General features: G+C 34.6%; 1 protein-coding gene across 2 annotated transcripts in view; it reads left to right on the top strand.

The window, feature by feature from the left end:
• Window positions 1-21,922, top strand: part of PCDH15 (protocadherin related 15) — a 1,777,335-nt gene that overhangs the window by 1,531,629 nt on the left and 223,784 nt on the right. For both annotated transcript variants that reach the window (XM_058436255.1, XM_058436254.1), the window contains 2 exons: window positions 17,615-17,920; window positions 19,669-19,893. In XM_058436255.1, the coding sequence (XP_058292238.1) occupies window positions 17,615-17,920; window positions 19,669-19,893 (531 nt within the window). The remainder of the gene's footprint in view (window positions 1-17,614; window positions 17,921-19,668; window positions 19,894-21,922) is intronic.

Below are 21,922 nucleotides of genomic sequence, written 5' to 3'. Positions count from 1 at the left end.
CTGTTTGGCACTCCCTAGTGAGATGAAACCGGTACCTCAAGCAGAAATGCAGAAATCACCAGTCTTCTGTGTCGCTCGGGCTGGGAGCTGGAGACCGGAGCTGTTCCTATTCGGCCATCTTGGCTCCCCCCGATCTTGTACTTGTTGTTACCTCTGCCTGGAGCACTCTTTCTCTAACTCTCTGTGTGATTCACTCTTTCATTCAAAAAGACATCTTTTGCAAGGATGACTTCACTGAGTACCCGATTTCAATAGCACTCTCCATGTCCTCCAGAAACAAGTATACCCTCTTTCCCTTTACCAGCATTACATTTTCTTTACAGCACTTTTGACTGCCTAGAAATATAGCATATACCTATTTAGGTTGTCTGCATTCAAATTCTAGCTGCATCACTTAGTAACTACTGACTTGGGCAAATGATCTAATCCATATGAAACTCAGTTTCCTCAGCTATGAAATGGAGAGAGTAGTCCTAATTAATAGGATTCCCTAAGACTTAGGGAGAATTTACCATCACCCAAGATGTTACAAAAATGTCTAGCAATATTGCACCCATGGTAAATTGTTATAGAAAGCTGCTTCGTGCCATCAGAGCCTCTCCAGTTTGACATTCAACTTGAGAATGATTCTTCAGTCATCCCTGAATCTAAGTCATTATGCCATCATATAGAAAACATTTTTTTCTGTCTTAATTGCTAAAAATAATCTCAAGAATGTTACTAATATCAAATAATCTCAAGAATTTTACTAACATCAAGAGATACTGTATCTATTGTCATTTCCTGTATTTACAAATATTGTAAACTGATGGGCAAAAATGTAATCATTTTGTCATGACTTTTACTTAATACAAGTGATGTGAAAGTCACCATTGGGATTCCAAACTTCCTGACAGTGTGAAAGCAAAGTTGAAGAGTTATGGATGCAGTTGAATGTCATTTCCCTTTTGAACCCACAATATTGGATTTAAGTACCTATATTTATGTGCTCTCATACTTCACTTTATTTTTTCATAATGTCCGTTAAAATATGAAGTTGTTTGTTTTCATAACTTCATTTTTTCGTTGACATTTGTCTTTCCCATTAGAATGTAATTTTCAGGAGGCCGGGTTAAAATTCCTGCTGTATGCTCTTATTGTGCAATGCATATTTACTTCATTACTTAAGGTTATCACTGTAATAATTTTTAAAAGGCAATTATTTTTTAATATCTACTTTTTCACCTTGGTTCAAGTGACATAAGATCAAAGAACACATTACTCTTGTCCTTAGTTAGAGCCCCAGCCCTGAAAATGTTTTTCAGCTTAAAGTCAACAATAAATGTAGGTGCATAAATGAATGAATTGATGGATGAAAGCATGTATGGTTGAGTCAAATCAAACTTATAGCATAATTATTTTGTAATGTTATGAATTGATGTATTTGGGAAAAATAATATTATTTTTTAAATTTAGTTAACATTTACTGAGAGGCAAATTCAGTGCTATACTAAAGCGTTAATGTGAACAAGGCACATTTTCTGCCCATTAGAACTTACACTAGATAGTGGAGGTATAAATGCAAATAATTATGTACAATGCAATGGGAAAATGTGAGACTGGCATGTAGAAAGTGTTATAGGATAACAGAAAAGTGAATTAAGTTTAACTCAGCATAAAAATAGTTATATATATTTATATTTATCTTTATTTTGTATTGTTTAATGAAAAACAAGCCAACAAACTTTTATGTCTACACAACCACGTTTTAGAAAAGTACTCCATTGATAAAATGTTTTGTTTTTTAATTGCATGTTTTCTTGAAAAGCAAAAGGAATTCCCTGTGTCTTTATCCTTTCAGTGCTTATTCTACCTTATTTATAATCAAGCCCAGGCTTCCTTGCTTGCCCTTCCTTCCTTCCTTCCTTCCTTCCTTCCTTCCTTCCTTCCTTCCTTCCATCCTTCTTTTATTTTCTTTCTCTTTCTCTCTCTCCCTCTCTCTCTCTCTTCTTTCATTCCTTCATTCCATCCTGCCTGCTTTCTTGCTTTCCTTCCTGGTTTTTTTAGACAGTGCCACATGCTATCTAACTGGTATGTGGCACTACATTGGCATCTGCGTTCAACATCCAACTTTCTTGCTTTCTTCTTTCTTAATTTAATGTGTTAAGCACAGACTTTCCAGTTTCAAACGATGTTTAATATTAAGCATATACCTCTACTTCAAGACTTCTTTAAATAGATTTTTTTCCTATTTCAATTCGTGTGAAATCCAAAAAGGCCTATTTAAAACTTACCTGCAACCACATAATATTGATGAAGTTTTAGAGCAAATAATTGCATCCAAATCTTCATGTAGTGGCATGCTTATCATTTATGAAGCTTGCCATTACATTTAGACACACATATATGCTAAGTGTGGGAAATTGACATTTTTATAGAGGATTCAAAAAATCACATTTGTAGTGTGACACTCTAGTGGTAATGTTTTTTCATCATGTCTCTGAAATGTATGGTGCACACTGACAGGCCATGCATTTGTAAAATATTTCTAAACAAGTACCCATTATTATATATATCTCCACACATACATAGTTGTGTCTAACTGGCATGTGGCACTACATTAGCATCTGCATTCAACATCCAGCTTCATTCACAGAACACATTTAGTAACTGAATATAGATGTATTAGTCTGTTTTCATGCTGCTGATAAAGACATACCTGAGACAGGGTAATTTATAAAGAAAAAATAGGTTTATTGAACTTACAGTTCCACATGACTGGGGAGGCCTCACAATCATGGCAGAAAGTGAAAGGCATGTCTTACATGGCAGCAAGCAAGAGATAATGAGAGCCAAGCAAAGGGGAAACCTCTTATAAAACCCTCAGACCTCATGAGACTTATTCACTACCAAGAGTTCAGTATGGGGGAAACTGCCCCCATGATTCAATTATCTCCCACCAGGTCCCACCCACAACACATGGGAATTAGGGGAGCTACAATTCAAGATGAGATTTGGGTGAGAACACAGCCAAACCATCTCAATAGCAAAGATGGCATCATTTGTCATATTTTAGTTTTACATTTTAAAGAACTAATTATGACTTTTTAAGAGTAATTAAGTAAACAGTATTAGGAAACATAGTGCATGTTTTGTATAGTGCATGATTTGTATGACTAATTAACAAAATAACTCATTAATGAATGAGTGCAATGGATATATATGTTGTCCTTTTCTTCCCCCACCCACCGCCCTCACATAGAATATTGGGATGTGAAGAGATTGTAGGAAAACAGACATAGTAGGAAGCAATTATATTTTCTTTCTCATTTCTCTTTATTTTGTAATGATAAATTCTTCAGCAGGTTTGAAAACTGATGGCAATGGATGCAGTAAAGAGGGATGTAGAAATGCCAGAAAGAGAGGCAACAGAGTCCCAAGAGCTCAAGTGGCATATGTTGCCTTGAGAACCTAGGAGGGAGTGGAGTTTTCCTCAATTTTAGCAGCAGGAGAGTGATAAAGATAAGTACAGATGTTGGATGGTTTATAGATTTATTTTGAAATATTTCCATGTTTCAAAATAATTAGTGAAATTCACAGCTCTGGGCACACTATATACTGTAATTCTCATGACTTCATGGTATGACTTCCATGACTTAAGTATGTTTTTCCTTCTGTTAGATATCATGTCAGACTAGCCTGCCACAGAGTAAGGGAGACATTGAGGGAACCCGCTGACAATTCTCTGTAACTTAGATGTTTATTTTTCTAATCAAATATATGTAAAGTCTGAGTTGCTATGTAATGATAATCTTCAAGTGTGTATTTATGTGATATTGCCCTTAATCCCCATCATGAAAATAATTCAGAGTGAATTCTAAATTGTGTCCAGCTCATCTTTCTATCTCTGGACTCCAATCTATCATGCAGCTAGAATAATTAGTAATGCTACACTAGTTATAGCAGCATCCCCTACCTGCACAAAAATTACAAACAGATGGCACATTCATACTCTAAATTCAAATCCAAGTACTCTTATTTGCTAGCTAAAGGAAACTGAACTTATTTTTTGTTTTTCTGAAATATTCTTGGCTGTAAAATATGGACAATAATAACTGCCTTATTGGGTGTTGATAAGAACTAAAAGAAAAAACCTGAAGCTCATCATATTTAAGACTTCTGTTTCTACTTGGGAAACAAATTCAACAGGAAAATATGAGTTACATCTCTGGGTACAGGGGTGGAAAATGACAAATATTAGTTTGGATTAAAAAAAATCAAACCCTAGACTTTTTCACCTTTGAGGTAATAATGTAGCTGGCTATTTCATTTGAAAACAATGAATGATACTGTAATAATTTAACATATATGTGTATGTGTATAAAATTTGCTATATTCTGTTAAGCAAGGAGTTTATACTCTAAGAAAAAAACCAATCCAAGATATAGGCTTGTTATGAAGACTATGTGCCAAGCAGATCTCCCTTGAAGGTAGAGCTTAATGTCTTGGCCTTTTGGAGTGATGTAGGGATGAAGAAGTAAAGAGGGATGTACAGCTGCTAGCCACTTTAGAGATGACCTTATCTACAGAAGACTCCCTTGCCCATAGTCACACCCATTTCAGTGTAGCCCATATCCTTACTGATGTCTGAGTGTAAAGTCCTGGACATTTTACCCCAGCTCAGAAAAACTGTGACATGCAATTGCAATTCGCCAGCTCCTTCCTTGGGTTGGCCAAGGCTGTAGTTGACTCTGCATAGTAGTTTGACTTTCTCCCTGAATCCAATTCTGGTCTTGTCCTTTGCCCTCCAAAAATGTTAACCCCCAAAGCATACCCCAATGAAACTCTTGCAACTAATCTCTGTCTCATTGTCTGCTTGCCAGAGAACCCACCTGCAAACACCTTTATATGGTATAGCTTTTTCTTCAAGTCATACAAGAATCAAAGATGAGAGGCTCTTTTTTTAAAATCTAAGTGCAGTCTGCAAAATAAATAAATCAGGCAGTATTTCTTTGGCTTGCTTTCCCACTATTTAGTTTATGATATCTCAGAAGAATTAGTTCATTGGGATTTCTGAAACCAAGCTCTGGAAATATTCCCTATGTGTGTCATAATTCAAAACGTGGATATATAGCAAATACAGCCTCTTTTTCACTGTCTTATTCCTTCTATGTGAACATTTTTATGAGGAGCTCCTCTGAGCCCAGTCTTTTCTAATGGTTTTATGACTTCTCAGTATCATACTCATCCAACTCTGCACAGACAGATTTCTGTCAAAAGCAATCAGTCTTTATGAAAGTAGCAGGAGTAATGTTTCCTCTGGGCAAACCAAATCAAAGTGGTTCACACTTGTCATGTTAGACGTAACTTCAGTCTCCATTTAGACTCCTCAGACTTTAAGTTTGAAATAAGTCAATAACTTCTTTTTTTATTATCTGCAAAGATTCTTGGTAGATAGATTATAGAGTTTCTGTTTCTCAAAGCAATACACTTTTTTAATACAAGCATATTTCAGACATATTGAGAGTTCTCTTCCAGACCACAATAATACAGCAAATGTTGCAACAAAGCGAGTCACATAAGGTTTTAGGTTTCTCAGTGCATATAAATATTATTTTTACACTGTACTATGCTCCTTTAAGTCTGTAATAGCATTATGTCTGAAAAACAATGTCCATACCTTAATTAAAGTGTTTTATGGCTAAAAAAATACTGTCAATCATCTGAACCTTCAGCAAGTCTTAATCTTTATACTGATAGAGGGTCTTGCCTCACTGTCAGTGGCTGCTCACTGATTAGGAGGGTGGTTGCTGAAGCTGGGATGGCTGTCTCAGTTTCTTAAAATAAGACAACAATGAATTGTGCTACATTGAATGCTTCTTGCTTTCATTAAATTTTTATCTGTAGCTAGTGATGCTGTTTGATAGCATTGTAGCTAAAGAAGTTTTTTTTTTTTCAAAATTGGAGTCAATCTTCTTAATCCTTGCTGTGAAGTATATAAAATATTCTAAATTATCTGTTGCTATTTCAACAATGTTCACAGCATCTTCATTAGGAGTAGGTGTCATATCAAGAAACCACTTTCTTTGCTCTTCCATAAAAAGCAACTCCTCAACTGTTCAAGTTTATCATAAGATTATAGCAATTCACTCACATCTTCAGGCTCCGCCTCTAATTCTAGTTCTCACCATGTCTACCACATCTGCAATTCCTTCATCCACTGAAGTCTTAAACCTCTCTTGAACCTCTCAGAGTCATTCATAAAGGAAGAAATCAACTTCTTCCAAGCTTCTATTAATGTTGATATTTTTACCTCCTTCCATGAATCAATAATGTTGCTATTGGTTTCTAGAATGGTGAATCATTTTCATAAGATTTTTAGTTCACTTTTCCCAGATCCATCAGAGAAATAACTATCAATGACAGCTATAATCTTATGAAATTTATTTCTTATATAATAAGATGAAAACCTCAAATTTACTCCTTTATCCATGAGCTGCAGAATGGAAGTTGTGTTAACAGGCAAGAAAACAACACTGATGTCCTTTTACATCTCCATCAGAACTCTTGAGTGACCAGGTGCATTCTCAATGAGCAATAATGTTTAGAAAGAAGTCTTTTTTTTTTTTTTTTCCTGAGCAGTAGGTCTCAACCATAGGCTTAAACTACTCGCTAAACTATGCTGTAAACATAGTTTATGCTTCCATAAACATATGCTGTTATTGAGGCATTGTTATTCCATTTCTTGATCATAGACAGAGTAAATTTAACAGAATTCTTAAGTGCACTAGGATTTTCAGAATGGTCGATAAACATTGGCTTCCACTTAAAGTCACCAGCTCTTAGCACCTAACAAGAAAGTCAGCCCATCGTTTGAAACCTTGAATCTAGGCATTGACCTCTCTTTTTCAGTTATGGAAGTTCTAGATGGCATATTCTAATAGAAGACTGTTTTATCTACCTTGGAAATCTGTTTTTAGTGTTGCCACCCTCATCAAATATCTTAGCTAGATTTTCTGGATAACTAGCTGCAACACCTTCTGCATCTGCACTTGCTACTTCACCTTGCACTTTTATGTTATGGAGATGGCTTTTTATTTTTCCCTTAAATTTCATGAACCCACCTCTACTAGCTTCAGACTTTTCTTCTGCAGCTTCCTCCCCTCTCTCAAGCTCCAGAGAATGGAAGAGACTTAGGGCCTTGCTCCAGATTAGGCTTTGGCTTATGGCAATGTCGTGGCTAGTTTTATCTTCTATCCAGACCACTCAAACTTTCTTCACATCAGCTTCACATCAGGTTGTTTCACTTTCCTATCATTTGTGTGTGCACTGGAGTAGCACTTTTAATTTATGAAATAACTTTTCCATTGCCTTCACAATGTGGCTAACTGGCACAAGAGGCCAAGTTTTTAAGCTTTCTCAGCTTTTGACCTACCTTTCTCACTAAGCTTAATCATTTCTAGCTTTTAATTTCAAATGAGAGACACACAACTCTTTGACTTAAACACTTAGAGCCCATACATATTAGGGTTATTAATTGGCCTAATTTTAATTTCACTGTGTCTCAGAGAATAGGAAGGCTCAAGGAAAGTGATAAAGATGGGGGAATGGTCAGTGGGTGGAGAAATCAGAACACATACACCATCTCATCTTGTACCATGTGTCAAAAAAATGTATACATAGAACCTTTATTAATTAAATTTGCTCTCATATGGTGTGTTCTGTGGCACCCCAACACAATCACAATAGTAACTTCAAAGATCACTGATCACAGATCACCATAACAGATCCAGTAATAATTTAAAAGTTTGTAATATTCTGAGAATTACCAAAATGTGCCTCAGAGACATGAAATGAGCACACGCTATTGGAAAAATGGTGCCAATATATTTGCTTAAGGCATCTTTGTCAGAAGCCTTTAATTTGTAAAAAATGCAACATCCGTGAAGCACAATAAAGCCAAGTGCAATGAAACAGAGTGTGCCTATAAACTTACCACTTCTATTTTATTTCAGACTCCAGTTCTAGTATACAGTATCATTTAATTCTACTGACTAGACTGCTCCTGTGGAACAGTTACACTCCATAAATAACATGTCATTGAAAATATTCTATTATTCTCAGGAAAATTTCTGCTTGGCCAATTGATATTAAAATATTCCTCTTATTGCCTACATGCTAACAATTAACAAAGGAATGGCATCCAAATGAAGGTTCCTACACCTTTTAATCTCCAATCTGGCTTATTTTCTCTTTACCAGAAAAAGGATGTTAATAAAGTACTGAGCCTTTTATATATCTGTAACTTCTAAAAATGTGTGTATATAATTAATATTAAGGTAAGCAGCAGTACTGTTTACACCACAATTAAAGGAAACAAACTGACAGCACTTTGCGTAAAGCCTGCTGCTGAGGAATGATTCTAAAATAGTTACCTACTATTTACATAGTAGCACACAGGAAGGTACTAGGAAAGTATATCTGAAGGAAGGCAGCTGGAAAAGGAAGAACACAGCAGAATCTGAGTTCATAACTTCTAATTCAAAAGGCAGTTTCACATTGTGTACATCTTAGCTCTTTTTCTCTACAAATGAATGCAGTCCCAGGGAGTAAATAGAGAAAGATAAGTTGTTTCTTCCAATTAATTCTGTTTTCCTAATTTAAATTACTGTGTTGGACAAGACAGTAGAAAACATGATCTCAGTTACTTCAGTGAATTGTTGTCAGCAAAATGAATACATAACATACATTTTTAAATCAACCTATTTGGAGACATCCCAGATTAAGGTAATGAAACAGCTGAAAATTACTAAACTAGCTCAAGGCATGAGTGATGATAAAATAAAACTGGAAACTATATCTGGCTCTATCCCTGTGATGTTATCAAGGTAGGTAAAATTGTGACAATGTGTGTAAAATAGAGAAAAACCCCTTTAATTTTATGGTTATTGTTTGGGAAAAATGTGAGCTTATATTCAGCAAATGAAATGATTGATAGTATTGGGAAATGAAGAGATATTTTTCTCTCATTAAATAGTTATTATACTAGCCAGAGGCATTTTTATTGCTCTTGTTTTACTTACAATTCTGTTAATCCTTTACTTGAATGTTATCCAGAAAATTTAATTGTATAGAATTTCACAGAGAATCCAGTCTGGCTGTCACATTCTTTTCAGTTTCCAGTTAAGAATTTTTTTCTAGAAATGATACAAGAAAATGGTTTGTGAGACAATGTAATATAATGAAAAGCCCTGTGACAGGCAGAAGGACAATGCTTAAGGTATAGATCACTCTTGACTCTTCAAAGAAATGCATGGGCATGTTTATATTGAAGCCAACAGAATACTAGAAAAAGAAAATTAAAACTTGTATTAGTATATAGGACCTATAAAAACACCTGATAAGCAAAATGTCACATATTCAATAAGCATAGAGAAGACTATTTAAAATAGCTATTTAAGAAAACAAACCACAATACTTTGTGTTATAACTTGGCAGAAAATGTAAGCACAATCAAATAAATAGGAAGGCCTGGGCTAAGCAGATTATCACATAAAATTCAATTCATGGAGATGGTATTTTTCCCTTATTTCATTACTTAAGAAGTGATGAGTATTGAGTACAAGCTCAGAGATACCCTGAGTTGCCCCATATAGTAATATGGACAGACATTTTAGAAAGTCATGCCACTGTAATGAGTGCTGAAAGAACAATGCTTATGTGGAAATGTTTATGGTATATAAGGAAGTTACAGGGAACTCTTTTTTGGCTAGAGCACGCATTCTCAACGATGGTAGATCATTTCCAATGTATAAAATCAGGTTTTGGGAGACAAAAAAAACTTACTTTTCTTATGTATAAAAGCATGGATAATATACATACCTAAATATATCTGTGGAAGTACAAATTTATAAGGGTTCTATTAGAAAGAAAAAATCTAAAAATCCTCTTTTGACAGGAGTTGATAATGAAAAAGGTTAAGCAATGCTAGAGTAGACTGTTAAAAGTTAAACTAATATATTTAATTATACAAAAATAGGTATATATATTGTACTTACTTTAAAACTGACCTAGAAATAGATTTCCTTAAAGAATTCTAGGTGACTGATATGGTTTGGCTGTGTGTTTCAACCCAAATCTCATCTCAATTTGTAATCCCCATGTGTTGAGGGAGGGACCTATAATCCCCACTTGTCCAAGGAGAGGGGTGATTGGATCATGGGGGAGGCTTCCCCCATGCTTTTCTTATGACAGTGAGTGAGTTCTTACTAGATCTGATGGTTTTATAAGTGATTGGGAGTTCTTTCTTCACTCTTTTCTGTCACCATGTGAAGAAGGTGCCTGCTTCCCCTTCATCATCCACCATGATTGTAAGTTTCCTGAGACTCCCCAGCCATGTGAAACTGTGAGTCAGTTAAACCTCTTTCATTTATAAATCCCCCAGTTTCTGGGAAGTTATTTATAGCGTTGTGAAAACTGACTAATACAGTGACAAAATTGAAAACCAGAAAGCAATAAGATGTACAGAAGGACAAAGTTTAATAAGTAATTATGTGATCACTTAGTTTTTATTTAAAGAACAAAATGTGTCCTATTTTCTTACATTTCATCTAATAAACAGAAAACATACCTTCTTTTAAGACAAAATCATAAATACTAATTGGCAATTTTTATTTCTTCATGTGTTTGGGTGGTTGGGGTGGGAATGATATGTAATTGAAAAATGGAAATAGCTTCAGAAGAAATTTTGGCAGAAATTATTGCATATCTAACCTATGTCAATGCAAAAAGAAAAATAAAACAGGCATTGTATGATATAAATAAGCCATCCCGGCCTTATGAATTCTTAATTTCATGTGGGCTATTAAAAAAATTACAGAAAAAAGCAATAGGGCATGTGGTAAAGAAACATACAGTGAGCTTCAGGAGCATGAAGATGAGGCATTTAGCTTACTCAGATGCTTCCGAGAGGTGATACTAGGGCTGAAGAATAATCAGTTTTGGAAATAAGGGGAAGATTTTATGACTGGATAAAGCAGACATGAAATAGCATGGTTAGTATGGCAAAATGCACTTAGATTTAGTACTTAGAATATGTTCGCCCACAGAGAAAAAGATGAGACTGAAGAAGTTGGAGAAATAGAAGAAGAGGTTGGAAAACTGTATATAATTTAATATATGATTTTTTTTACCATCACATAAAGAGGTATATACACACTCAACCTATAGTGCATAATTATCAAATACTAAGCAATGGTGGAGAAATATGGAATGAGTCCTCCCAGGTTTTCCTCTTCGTTTTCAGCACTGTAAGGACTATTTGAAAAAGGGAAAAGACAGCCTTACTATGTAAATACATTTAATGAACATGAAACAACATTACTTTGTTTGTTTGCTGTATGAACATGAACATGACAACAACTCTTTTCCTGAAGCATTGATGTCATAATCTTCGAGGTTTACCATTAACATGAGAACTGAATATGTAAAGATTTTTAGTGCAAAGTTTCTTCCTAATGCTTACTTAGTAAGAGGTCTGCAAGCTATGTTGGAGCAGCTTAAACTGTCTTACTTAATTTGACGCCTTCAGTTCATTTGCATTAAATAACACTCAACTATAGGAATATTGTTTATTTTTATTTGCTTGCTATCTTTTTTTTTTTACTTCTCTACCATATTTCCATCCGTGCTCCAACTTTCCACTTCTCATACATTGTACACTCCACAAAACAATTTATAGATTCTTTTCTCTAACAGTGTCTCCTATTCCATAATACATGGATACACCACAGATTTTTAGGCCAATTATTTAATTGCATGGCATACTTAAATAGCAATAAAAAGTAAGTTTTGCTATGTGCAGGAGGGACCAGAAGGCTGCATGGAAAGAAGAGGTTTCCCAGATGAAGTAGAACCGAAGCTAGGTTTTGAACGTTTAAGTTGGATTGGGGGAAAATAAAAACAAACAAAAAACCTCTATCAGGGAAGGTGAGGGAAAGCATGGTCATTTCAAGGAAAACCAGGGTAGTACATTGTAAAAGTGTTTCTGATTTATCACTGTTCCACTGTTCCACTATGTGAGGGAATGCTATTTCTGCACACCTTGACATCGGCCTTGTCATGTGATTTGCCTTGAACAGTGAATTAGGAATATAGGTGATATGTTGACCTCCAAGCAGAAGCATTAAAAGCTGCAGCTTGGCTATCTCATGTCTTTTTTTCTTCCTGCACCACATGAGCTTCGTATTTCAATAAAGCCTGCTCCTTTAGCCTCTCTTCTGACTAAAGACAAGACAGAGTAAAGCTGGATTTGGAATTCACAATGAGTGCTGTATAGGTGAGAAAGGAACATCAGTGGTAACAAACCACTGACACTTGAGAGTTTCTTGGTGGTGATTGACACCATAAATATACTCCTTTGACTAAAACATAGAGTTTTTGTCAGAGAGTTAGTTGAGGGATATAAATGCACAAAGATAGGTTAGAACAAGACCAGGTAGAGCCTTGAATCCTAGGATAAAATGTAGTTTATTGTGTATCTTAGAATAATAGTGGATCCCTTGAGAAATTATTTGTGTTAAATATGTGTTTTCTAGATTTCTAGGGACTAGAATGAAAAGCTATTCATTCTGGTTATGTTTTTAGTGATTTTAACTCAAGTTATGCAAGTTATCTTCTGGCCAGTAAGTCTACTTGCCGTTGTTCAATAATGATTATGAGGCATTTGTGTGCAGAGCGAAAAAATTTACCTGCATTATGAGTCTTTAAATTGCTTGTCTCCTTTTACACTAATAATCACAGCCCTTGAAATAGCTCAGCTTCTTAAAAAAAAAAAAGACAACTATTGTACATATTTTTAAATTAATAGATAATAATTTTAAAAATGTATTTTCACTAATAATGTCATGAAGGATGCACTGCCCAACCTCCCTGATCAACAGCTTTTACGGTTCCCACTTCAAAGTGAGAAAGATGTACACGACCTCTTAAATCGCTGTAAAGGACAAGCAAAAGGTAGAGCAAAGCACTCTCTCAGCTTCACACTGGGCCAGTTAGGTGCTACACGGTAGTTCACACTTTTATAATAGCTATAACATTTTGGTTTTGTCCTCAAGTTATTTCCTTGGGGCTGATTTTTGTCATGTAATTTTCTATCTAAATAATCTGAATGGATATTTGACATATTTCTAATGGAAATGAATCATTGTAAATTACACAAGTAATCTACCCAGGGACTTCTCAATGGAAGGAGTGCAAACATCAACCTCTACTTTGAGGTTTTATCCCAATATATTCCACCCATACAGGCATGCTTTAAGGTCTTCTCTACAGGACTGGTAACCCCCAGGGTAGCATTCCCAGTAATGGACTAACACTTTTATAGATGGAAAGAATTGTGTAACAGACCATTCTAAGAAGATAATGAGAAAAAAAGGGGTGGGGAATGAATTTAGTGTTTAAGAAATATATTTCCCCGTTCCCTTTTCAAGTGGCATGCTATAAAATTGGTTCTCAAAAATTATACAAAAAATCTTTGTTCAATAAATTCCCTTGACTTTTTCCTTAAGTATTTGGTTGTCTTTCATATACTCTAACTTTGGTGTTAATGAATAAGGTTTGCAAGTTGTGTTTCTGGCAATTATTCAAAGTTCTGTCCAGTGAGGTCTTTATTTGACTACAGGCTATCAGCCAATTTCCCAACAATATGCATTCACAAATTAGTAGCCACCATCAGGCCCCATAGTAAGGTGTATATTACAAAAATGTGTTAACCATGGACAGATGATTATAAAGTTGCAGCTATTACTGTTTATTGCTTTGATGTAATACAAGGGGAAAAGAGATGTCTTTTCTTATTAACAAATTTAATTAACTTTTAATTGATTTCTAGGAAAATATATGTTTTCATTATAGCATCATACACTGAGCTGCTTGACTAAATATTAAACATCAATGCAAAGTTCTTGACAGTACTGCTGATAACAAGGGATTCTATGTTTGGTTATCTTGTTTAACATCTACATGTTCATCTAGAATAGTAAATAAGTAAAACTGCCTTGCTTAGCTAGCTCATGTTGCTTAACTTACATCACCTTATTTATGCTCCTTAATTTAATGGGGACATAGGAATAGATAAGGAAATAGCTCTGCATTTTATATTCTATTTCCTTTGTTTCCATTAGATGTGTGTCTCAGTCACCTTAAAATTTTTAGAGGAGTTTTCTGGGGGATATCGTAGTCTTTTATTCCGTAAGCATCAAATATACTTCTTGTCATGGTAGCTATGAATTCAGTGAATTAAGTGGTCATAGATTCAGTCAAAATGTGTGTGTACTTGACATATCATAATTTATACCAATTTAAACTGATTAAAATTCTGAAACTCTATTGATGAGGATGCCCCTTTTAGCATTTACTGTCAGTCTGCTTAATGAGTATATGCTTGGATATTTTCTCTAAAAACTCCTATCCGGCCGGGAGAGATGGCTCACGCCTGTAATCTCAGCACTTTGAGAAGCCAAAGTGGGAGGATCACTTGAGCCTAGAAGTTCAAGACTGACCTGGGCAACAAGAGGAAACCCCGTTACTAATAAAAATACAAAAGATTAGCCAGGCGTGGGGGCATGTGCTTGTAGTGCCAGCTGCGCAGGAGGCTGAGGTGGGAGGATTGCTTGAGCCTGAGAGGCGAAGGTTGCAGTGAGCTTAGATCACACCACTGCACACCAGCATGGGTGACAGAGCAAGAACTGTTTCAAAAACAAAAAAAAACAAAAAGAAATCCCATCATAAAATATAGATTGCTATATATTTATATATGGCAGTATACACACACTTGCACACACACATATATCAAGGTTAGAGATGGTGAGATGAGGATACTATCCTGAATTGCCCAAGGGAGCGTAATGTAATCTTACATGCCCTTAAAAGTGAAGGAGGATGCCTGAAGAGTAGGTCAGAAAGATAAAATGGAAAAAGATAGAGGGAGGGATTCAAAAAATGTGACAGGGGCTTGACCACCATTGCTGGCTTTAAAAATGGAGGAAATGGCCAGGCGCAGTGGCTCACGCCTGTAATCCCAGCACTTTGGGAAGCCGAGGCGGGTGGATCATGAGGTCAGGGGTTCGAGACCAGTCTGACCAACATGGTGAAACCCTGTCTCTACTAAAAATGCAAAAATTAGCTGGACGTGGTGGCTGGTGCCTGTAATCCCAGCTACTGAGGAGGCTGAGGCAGGAGAATTGCTTGAACTCGGGAGGCGGAGGTTGCAGTGAGCTGAGATCGCACCACTGCACTCCAGCCTGGGCGACAAAGCAAGATTTGGTCTCAAAAAAAAAAAAAAAAAAAATGGTGGAAATGTGTCATGAACCAAGGGATATGGGGACCTCTAGAAACCGGGATTGGTCCTCACATGACAACCATCAAGGAAGTGGGGATCCCAGTTCTACAAACTCTAGCAACTGAATTCTGTCAACAACTTGAATGAGCAAAGAAGTTGTTTCTCCTTAGAGTCTCCAGAAAGAAACATAGCCCTGGTGAGACCATCTTGAATTTTTGACCTATAGAGCTTTAAAATAATGAACTTGTTTTGTGTCACCTGCTAAATTTGTGATAATTTGCTATGGGAGCAAAAACAAAACTAATTTAGATATGTTTAGATATGTTTCCTAGTGGATATATATTTAAGCAGCTGGACATGTATAAAACACACAGACATACTGCCACATCAGTCAAATTGAGCCATTTTACCATAATAAATATTCAATTATATGTGTCAATAAAAACAACTTGAACAAGAGTCATTTAAATTTCTAATTGCATAAATGATTAATTTTTTGATCTTAAGATATTCCACAGACAGAAAAAGTGACTGAAATTTTTAAGGGTATTATTGTTATGAAACAAGACATATTTATATTTTGTTCTTGGCTTACAATTTTATCTATTTACTTGACGAGTAATTTTCACCCTCTTTATTTGGTGAAAAAGGGAGAAGGCAGTGTTTGTTGTTTTCACTAAAATGATCAGCTTGACTGATTTGTCAATAATTCGTAATACAAATTCTAGGCAAAGTATAAAAGTAAAAGAAACTATATCAACAGAAACTATTCAACTCTGTCACAGTATTTTTTCTCTTCAGGTATTTCTGCAATTCTTCTATCATTTCTCAGAATTAACCCTCAGAGATGTTAAACTTCCAGGGGCAGTTGTGTTTTGATGAGTCAAAGAGACAAATCCTGCTGAAATGCTTGGCATTATGACATACAGGAGCACTGTTGTAAACATGATTTGCACATCTTAGACATTTTTGTTGCAAAGAAGGCACAAACATTCAGCATCCCCATTCTGCATGCTTTACCAGTGCCTGTAAAACTGGATATACCACTGCATATGTGCTGTTAAAATACATCATATTGCATTCCACGCTTTATGGACCTCGAGTGATTTTTGTGTCCCTGGCTCATAAGGCAACCAAGTGTCTTGTTTTCCTTCCTTTCCTTGTTGACAGTTTGGGGCATAATTATATAATATTTTACAGTTTCTAAGATTTATTTCAGTTTCTTTTACATGGAACTTTTCAAAACAAAATATACAGTAGCTGATAGTGAGATTCATAATTAGTATCACAATTGAGTTTTAGCTAAGATTAATTCTTACTACATTTCATTAGATGAATATTTACTCAATATTTTCTCATTTTTTTGATGCAAAGTGATTTTACATGACTTCAAATTTTCAGTAAATATAGGTATATTATGGTATCAAACATTCTCACTTATGCAGAGATGTGTATTGTAATGTTGAAGAAGAGTCCCTTGCAGGTTCATTACAGTTACTGTAGTTTTAATCCTATTTGACTTTTGGAACAGATTTAGTTTCAAATCTGCTTCATTTCATCTAATGTTCATTAATTCCACAAGCATTTGTTAAGTACTTTTATATATGAAGTATTGTGTTAAGAACTGGGACACTGAGATATTTCTTTCTTGTGTAACCTTCCATAAGCCACAGTGTTCTCATTTGTAAAATGAGATTAATAATATTTACTCACAACAGCATCATGAGGATTAAGTCAGGTTATACTTATAAAAATTATTGATAATAAATATGATTAATAATGTTTATTATAAGAAACATTATTACATAAATAACAGCATAACATACAAATATTATTTATTATAAACAATGCATAACAATATTATTACTAAACATATATAAATATAAAATGAATATGTAAAGTGAGAAAAAACCTATGTAATCTTAAATTGTCACTCAGCAGATTATGTTAAATGAATTAAAAACAAAATTTTTTCTCACTTTAGAATTCGAAACCTATTAAAATCGTAAGACACAAAGATTCAGTATTTTTATGAGTTTCTGTCATAACATAGTATTGTTATTGCTAATGACATTATCAGTTTTTGTTACGTTAATTTTAAATGAAGAATATTAAACTATAATATTTTTCATGTTTAAATTTTGCATTGTATTGTCATTGTCATTGTCATTTCCTCCTTAAAGAGCCAAATAATATTTGGTTAGAAAAATACCATAATTTGTTAACTACTACCCTCATTTACAGTAGCCCATCAAAACTTATGTGAATTCTTTTGTTTTTTGTTCTATTTAATAGGCAACAGACCCTGATGCTGGAATAAATGGTCAAGTGCACTACAGTTTGGGTAACTTTAATCATCTTTTTCGTATCACATCCAATGGGAGCATTTACACAGCAGTGAAACTTAACAGAGAAGTCAGGGACTACTATGAACTTGTTGTTGTGGCAACAGATGGAGCAGTACACCCTCGTCATTCAACTCTAACCCTGGCCATCAAGGTTTTGGACATTGATGATAACAGTCCTGTGTTCACTAATTCAACATACACTGTCCTTGTTGAAGAGAATCTGCCAGCTGGGACCACCATCCTTCAAATAGAGGTGTGTGGAAAAAACATTTATTACATGAATCCTACATTAGGAGATTTGCAATTAGGGTTTGTTTGCCAAAATTAGCAAGTAAAAATACAACACACCAAGTTGGATTTTAATTTCAGATAAACAATGAATAAATGTTTATTATTTCTCCAATATTGCATATTATATTTTATGTGGCAACCCTACTTTAAAGAAATTCCAAAAATTAAGGACAGAAAGGTCTATTTGTAAGAAATTAAGAAATACTTTTTAATAGTTTTTTTAATTTACAAAAGTAATATTCTGTTTATTCCAACAGTTGGCAATACAATAGTTTATGAAGCAAAAGTTAATAATCTCCCACATTGTGCCTCCAGAGTACTCAGCATTAAATTTATTTCACATTTATCTTTGTGTTCACACAAATGTCAAAAAATACATATATATATATATATGCATTTGTGTGGGTTATACATATATAACATAAATGTGTATACACAGAAAAAATATAGAGAGTTACAAATTGGTTTCCCCTCTATTTTACAAATATTGTTTATACCCATTATTCTGTATTTTTTTCACATTCAATACACAAAACACATCTTCTAGTAATCTAACTCTCCTTTTTAATGACATCTCTGTATCAAGCCTCTTTTTTAAGTATCCAACTATAAATTACACAAAGTCCTGAACATTTTGATTCAGTAGGTTAGGCTGATCCATAAATCTGCCTTTTTAAGCAACCACCTCATTTAATACTGACTCAGTTGGTCTATGAGGTATGTTTTGAGAAAAAAAAAAAAAAAGCCATTTTTCCACCTGCGGTCCACAACTTGAATGTTTGTAGCATAGTTTTCCACACTCTGTATCCCTTCCATAATTGAACTCAGCAATAAACATTAACAAATCTAAATAAGGCAAATACTGGCCAGGGAGAGAACCATTATTCCTTCATCTATTCCACCATTCATCTATCAATTAATTAATTAGTTAATTTATTTATTTAACAAACATGTCTTCAGTATGTATAGTATGCCAAGTCTCCTGATGGTGTTGTTAAATTCATGCTGTCCTAGGGGATACAAAGACTTTGGGGGATACAAAGGTGAACAAAACAAATTTACTGCTTTCTTGGAGTTTTCAGGCTGATTTAGCAATCAGTCAAGAAAATTAGTAGTTAAAACATAGGTAACTGCTACTCAAATCCTAGTTAAATGAGAGGAAGTATAGTAGAGTGATCTCTAGAAATGTATTACAGGATCCCTGTGAAAAAGAATTACTACTTATATTTTCGTAGTTTTCTTATAGTACTTTAGCCATCCATTATGTTTATGGAAATCACTCAGTATTTATTTTTATTTAAAATATTTGTTCATGATTATCAAATCAGCAGAAAATAAGAAACAGTCATTTAAGACAATATTTCCTTACTGTGATATAATTCATTTGGTGATTTTTCAAGTTAAACAGATATAGTAATAACTTCAACAATGACAAAATCTTATAGAAAGATCTCTCTCTCTCTCTCTCTCTCTGACTCTCCCTCTCACTACTGTTTCCCTCCTTTCCTCCCTGCCTCCATCTTTCTCTCCCCCATCCCTCCTTCTCTTCCGTGGTAAATTATTAAATAATGTGCTTTATTTTTTAAAAAAGTGTCTTTTTGTCCTCATTAAATTCATGCTGTGCTAGGCACTGACACATGACTTCCATCCTTCCTGCATTTCTTTATTTTGGTAACGTCACTAATAAAACTATTTTTCTGCTTATTACAGGCCAAAGATGTCGATCTTGGAGCAAATGTGTCTTACCGGATAAGAAGCCCAGAAGTGAAGCACTTTTTTGCACTACATCCATTTACAGGAGAACTATCCCTTTTAAGGAGTTTAGATTATGAGGCATTCCCAGACCAAGAAGCAAGTATCACTTTTCTGGTAGAGGCCTTTGATATTTATGGAACAATGCCACCTGGTATTGCTACTGTCACAGTGATTGTAAAGGTAAGGACTAGAGATGACTTCTGGTTGCCTGCTTTGCTCTCTCTACTTGTAGGTTTTGTTCCTTCTATTATACCTATAATATGTTTTGATAACAATTCCTAATGACACAGTGGTACCAGACCCAGAACATAGATTTTCCAATGGAAATATTTATGAATACATAAGAAATAACTATATTTGTGACTATAAAAGGTAAATTTGAAAGAGGCAGTAAATATGTGTACAAAGACCATGGAAATTTGAGTCTGCATCAGCTCTGTGGCTTCCATCAAGTCATAACCTCTCTAGACTAGATTTTAGTTCAAATTCCACAGCATCAGGCATAATTATTTGGTACAAATCCTTCAACTAAAAAAATTTTGTAAATGACTCTGAAGGGCCAAGAGTTCATATGCCCTAAAATTAATTTAGGGCCCAAACCTCTGGAATGAAATAAGCTTCCAAGTTAGATGGAATTGAGGTTAAATTCTGGCTCAACCCTTTTAAAGCTCTATGACCTTGGGGACTTTGTTAACCTCTCTGGATTTGTTATCCCATTTATTATAATACCCTGTGCCAGATGATTGCCTGAAAGAGCATGGCATTTTTAACTTTTTGAATTTCTAGTGATTTTTAAGAGACGACTTAAAAGTAGATATGATAAGAAGTACTATAAGTTGATCAGTTCTCAAATAGTAGTACATACAACGATCGTCTGAGCGTCATCTTAAACTTTCAGATTTCTCTACTCCTTCCCCAAAGAAGGACCTGTCTCATGGGGACCATCATAAACATCAGCATTTGAGAAAAGTACACAGATGATTCTTATACAGGACATCTGAATCCCGTGTTGAGAAATTTACTTCAATTACAAAGATACATATAGAAAAATCCTCAAGTTACTTTACTAAATGAGTATATTACTAAAAAATGACTTTACATGGCAATAATTTCTTAGGCAATATAAAGTAAAAGTTCACTCACTATCATGGTACGTTGTAAAGATTTTTGTTTTGGTAAGGGAAGAAAATAGAAACTTGAAAGAGTCCTATTTAAAGTGTTTTTTCTGCTTCCTGAATGGACTTAGAATGATGAAAAAGAGCTGGTCAGAAAGAAATAGAGATACCCGCACAGAGCAAGGGCAGTGGAGGGAGGAAAAGGACAGAAAATCTATAAGATAAATGAAGCACTTGCAAAGAAGCTGATAGAGTATTTCAATGACCATGAATAAAATAGATGAATATGAATAATTAATTGAGTAAACAATTTAACTTTAGTATAGATGTTTTGATTTATATTTTATTCACAGTTGTATCTATGTTCTAACCCCAAAAATATAATTGATAATTATGGCTCAGATTTTACCAGGTGACTATAGATATCAATTTTCTATGTTAAAAAACAATGAAATCTGTGGGCTTAGATAGAAAAATGTGGAAAGATGCAGACATTTTTAATAAATATTTAGTTGCAGGATCATACCATAGGATTGGAATGAAATATTGGCAACCACATATTGTCTACTACATGGTGGTAGTATTCATGCTTCATATAGTCACTAAAATGTGTAAGAGCTGAGTGGGATCAAAGTTACATGACTTACCAACTTTGTTAGGTTATCTAATCCTGGAGATCATGCAGATAACTCTAGGCATCTATGTTCACTTAATCTTTGCCAGTATTATATTTTCACGTTGTATTTTGTTCCCATCAGTGCCTTTTCATTTGTTCTTTTGAAGTGATTAGAGTTAAAGTCCATTATGTGTTTAAGGTGAATTGTTTAGCAGAACTTACCTATGATAAATTGCTAACAATTCCATATCATTTGGATTTTGTTGGCTACCTGAAGACTGTGGGAAAGTGCAGATACATTTCTGCCTAAAAACAAAAGTTCCTGAAGATTACTCCCTTTTTCTTTATTTTTACTTTTTTTTTTTTTAGTGGCCAGTACTACAATAGCAAAGCTATTATGTGAGATCATTCAGATTCTGCATGTGCAACACAAATATCTCTGAGGGACCTTAGTAGAAGACTATATGTATCCAGGGTC

The sequence above is a fragment of the Hylobates moloch genome, unplaced genomic scaffold (genome assembly GCF_009828535.3).
Source record: "Hylobates moloch isolate HMO894 unplaced genomic scaffold, HMol_V3 SCAFFOLD_3, whole genome shotgun sequence".
Classification (NCBI taxonomy): Eukaryota; Metazoa; Chordata; class Mammalia; order Primates; family Hylobatidae; genus Hylobates; species Hylobates moloch.
Note: the sequence above shows the minus strand (reverse complement) of the source record. Positions and strands in the feature narration are given on the sequence as shown.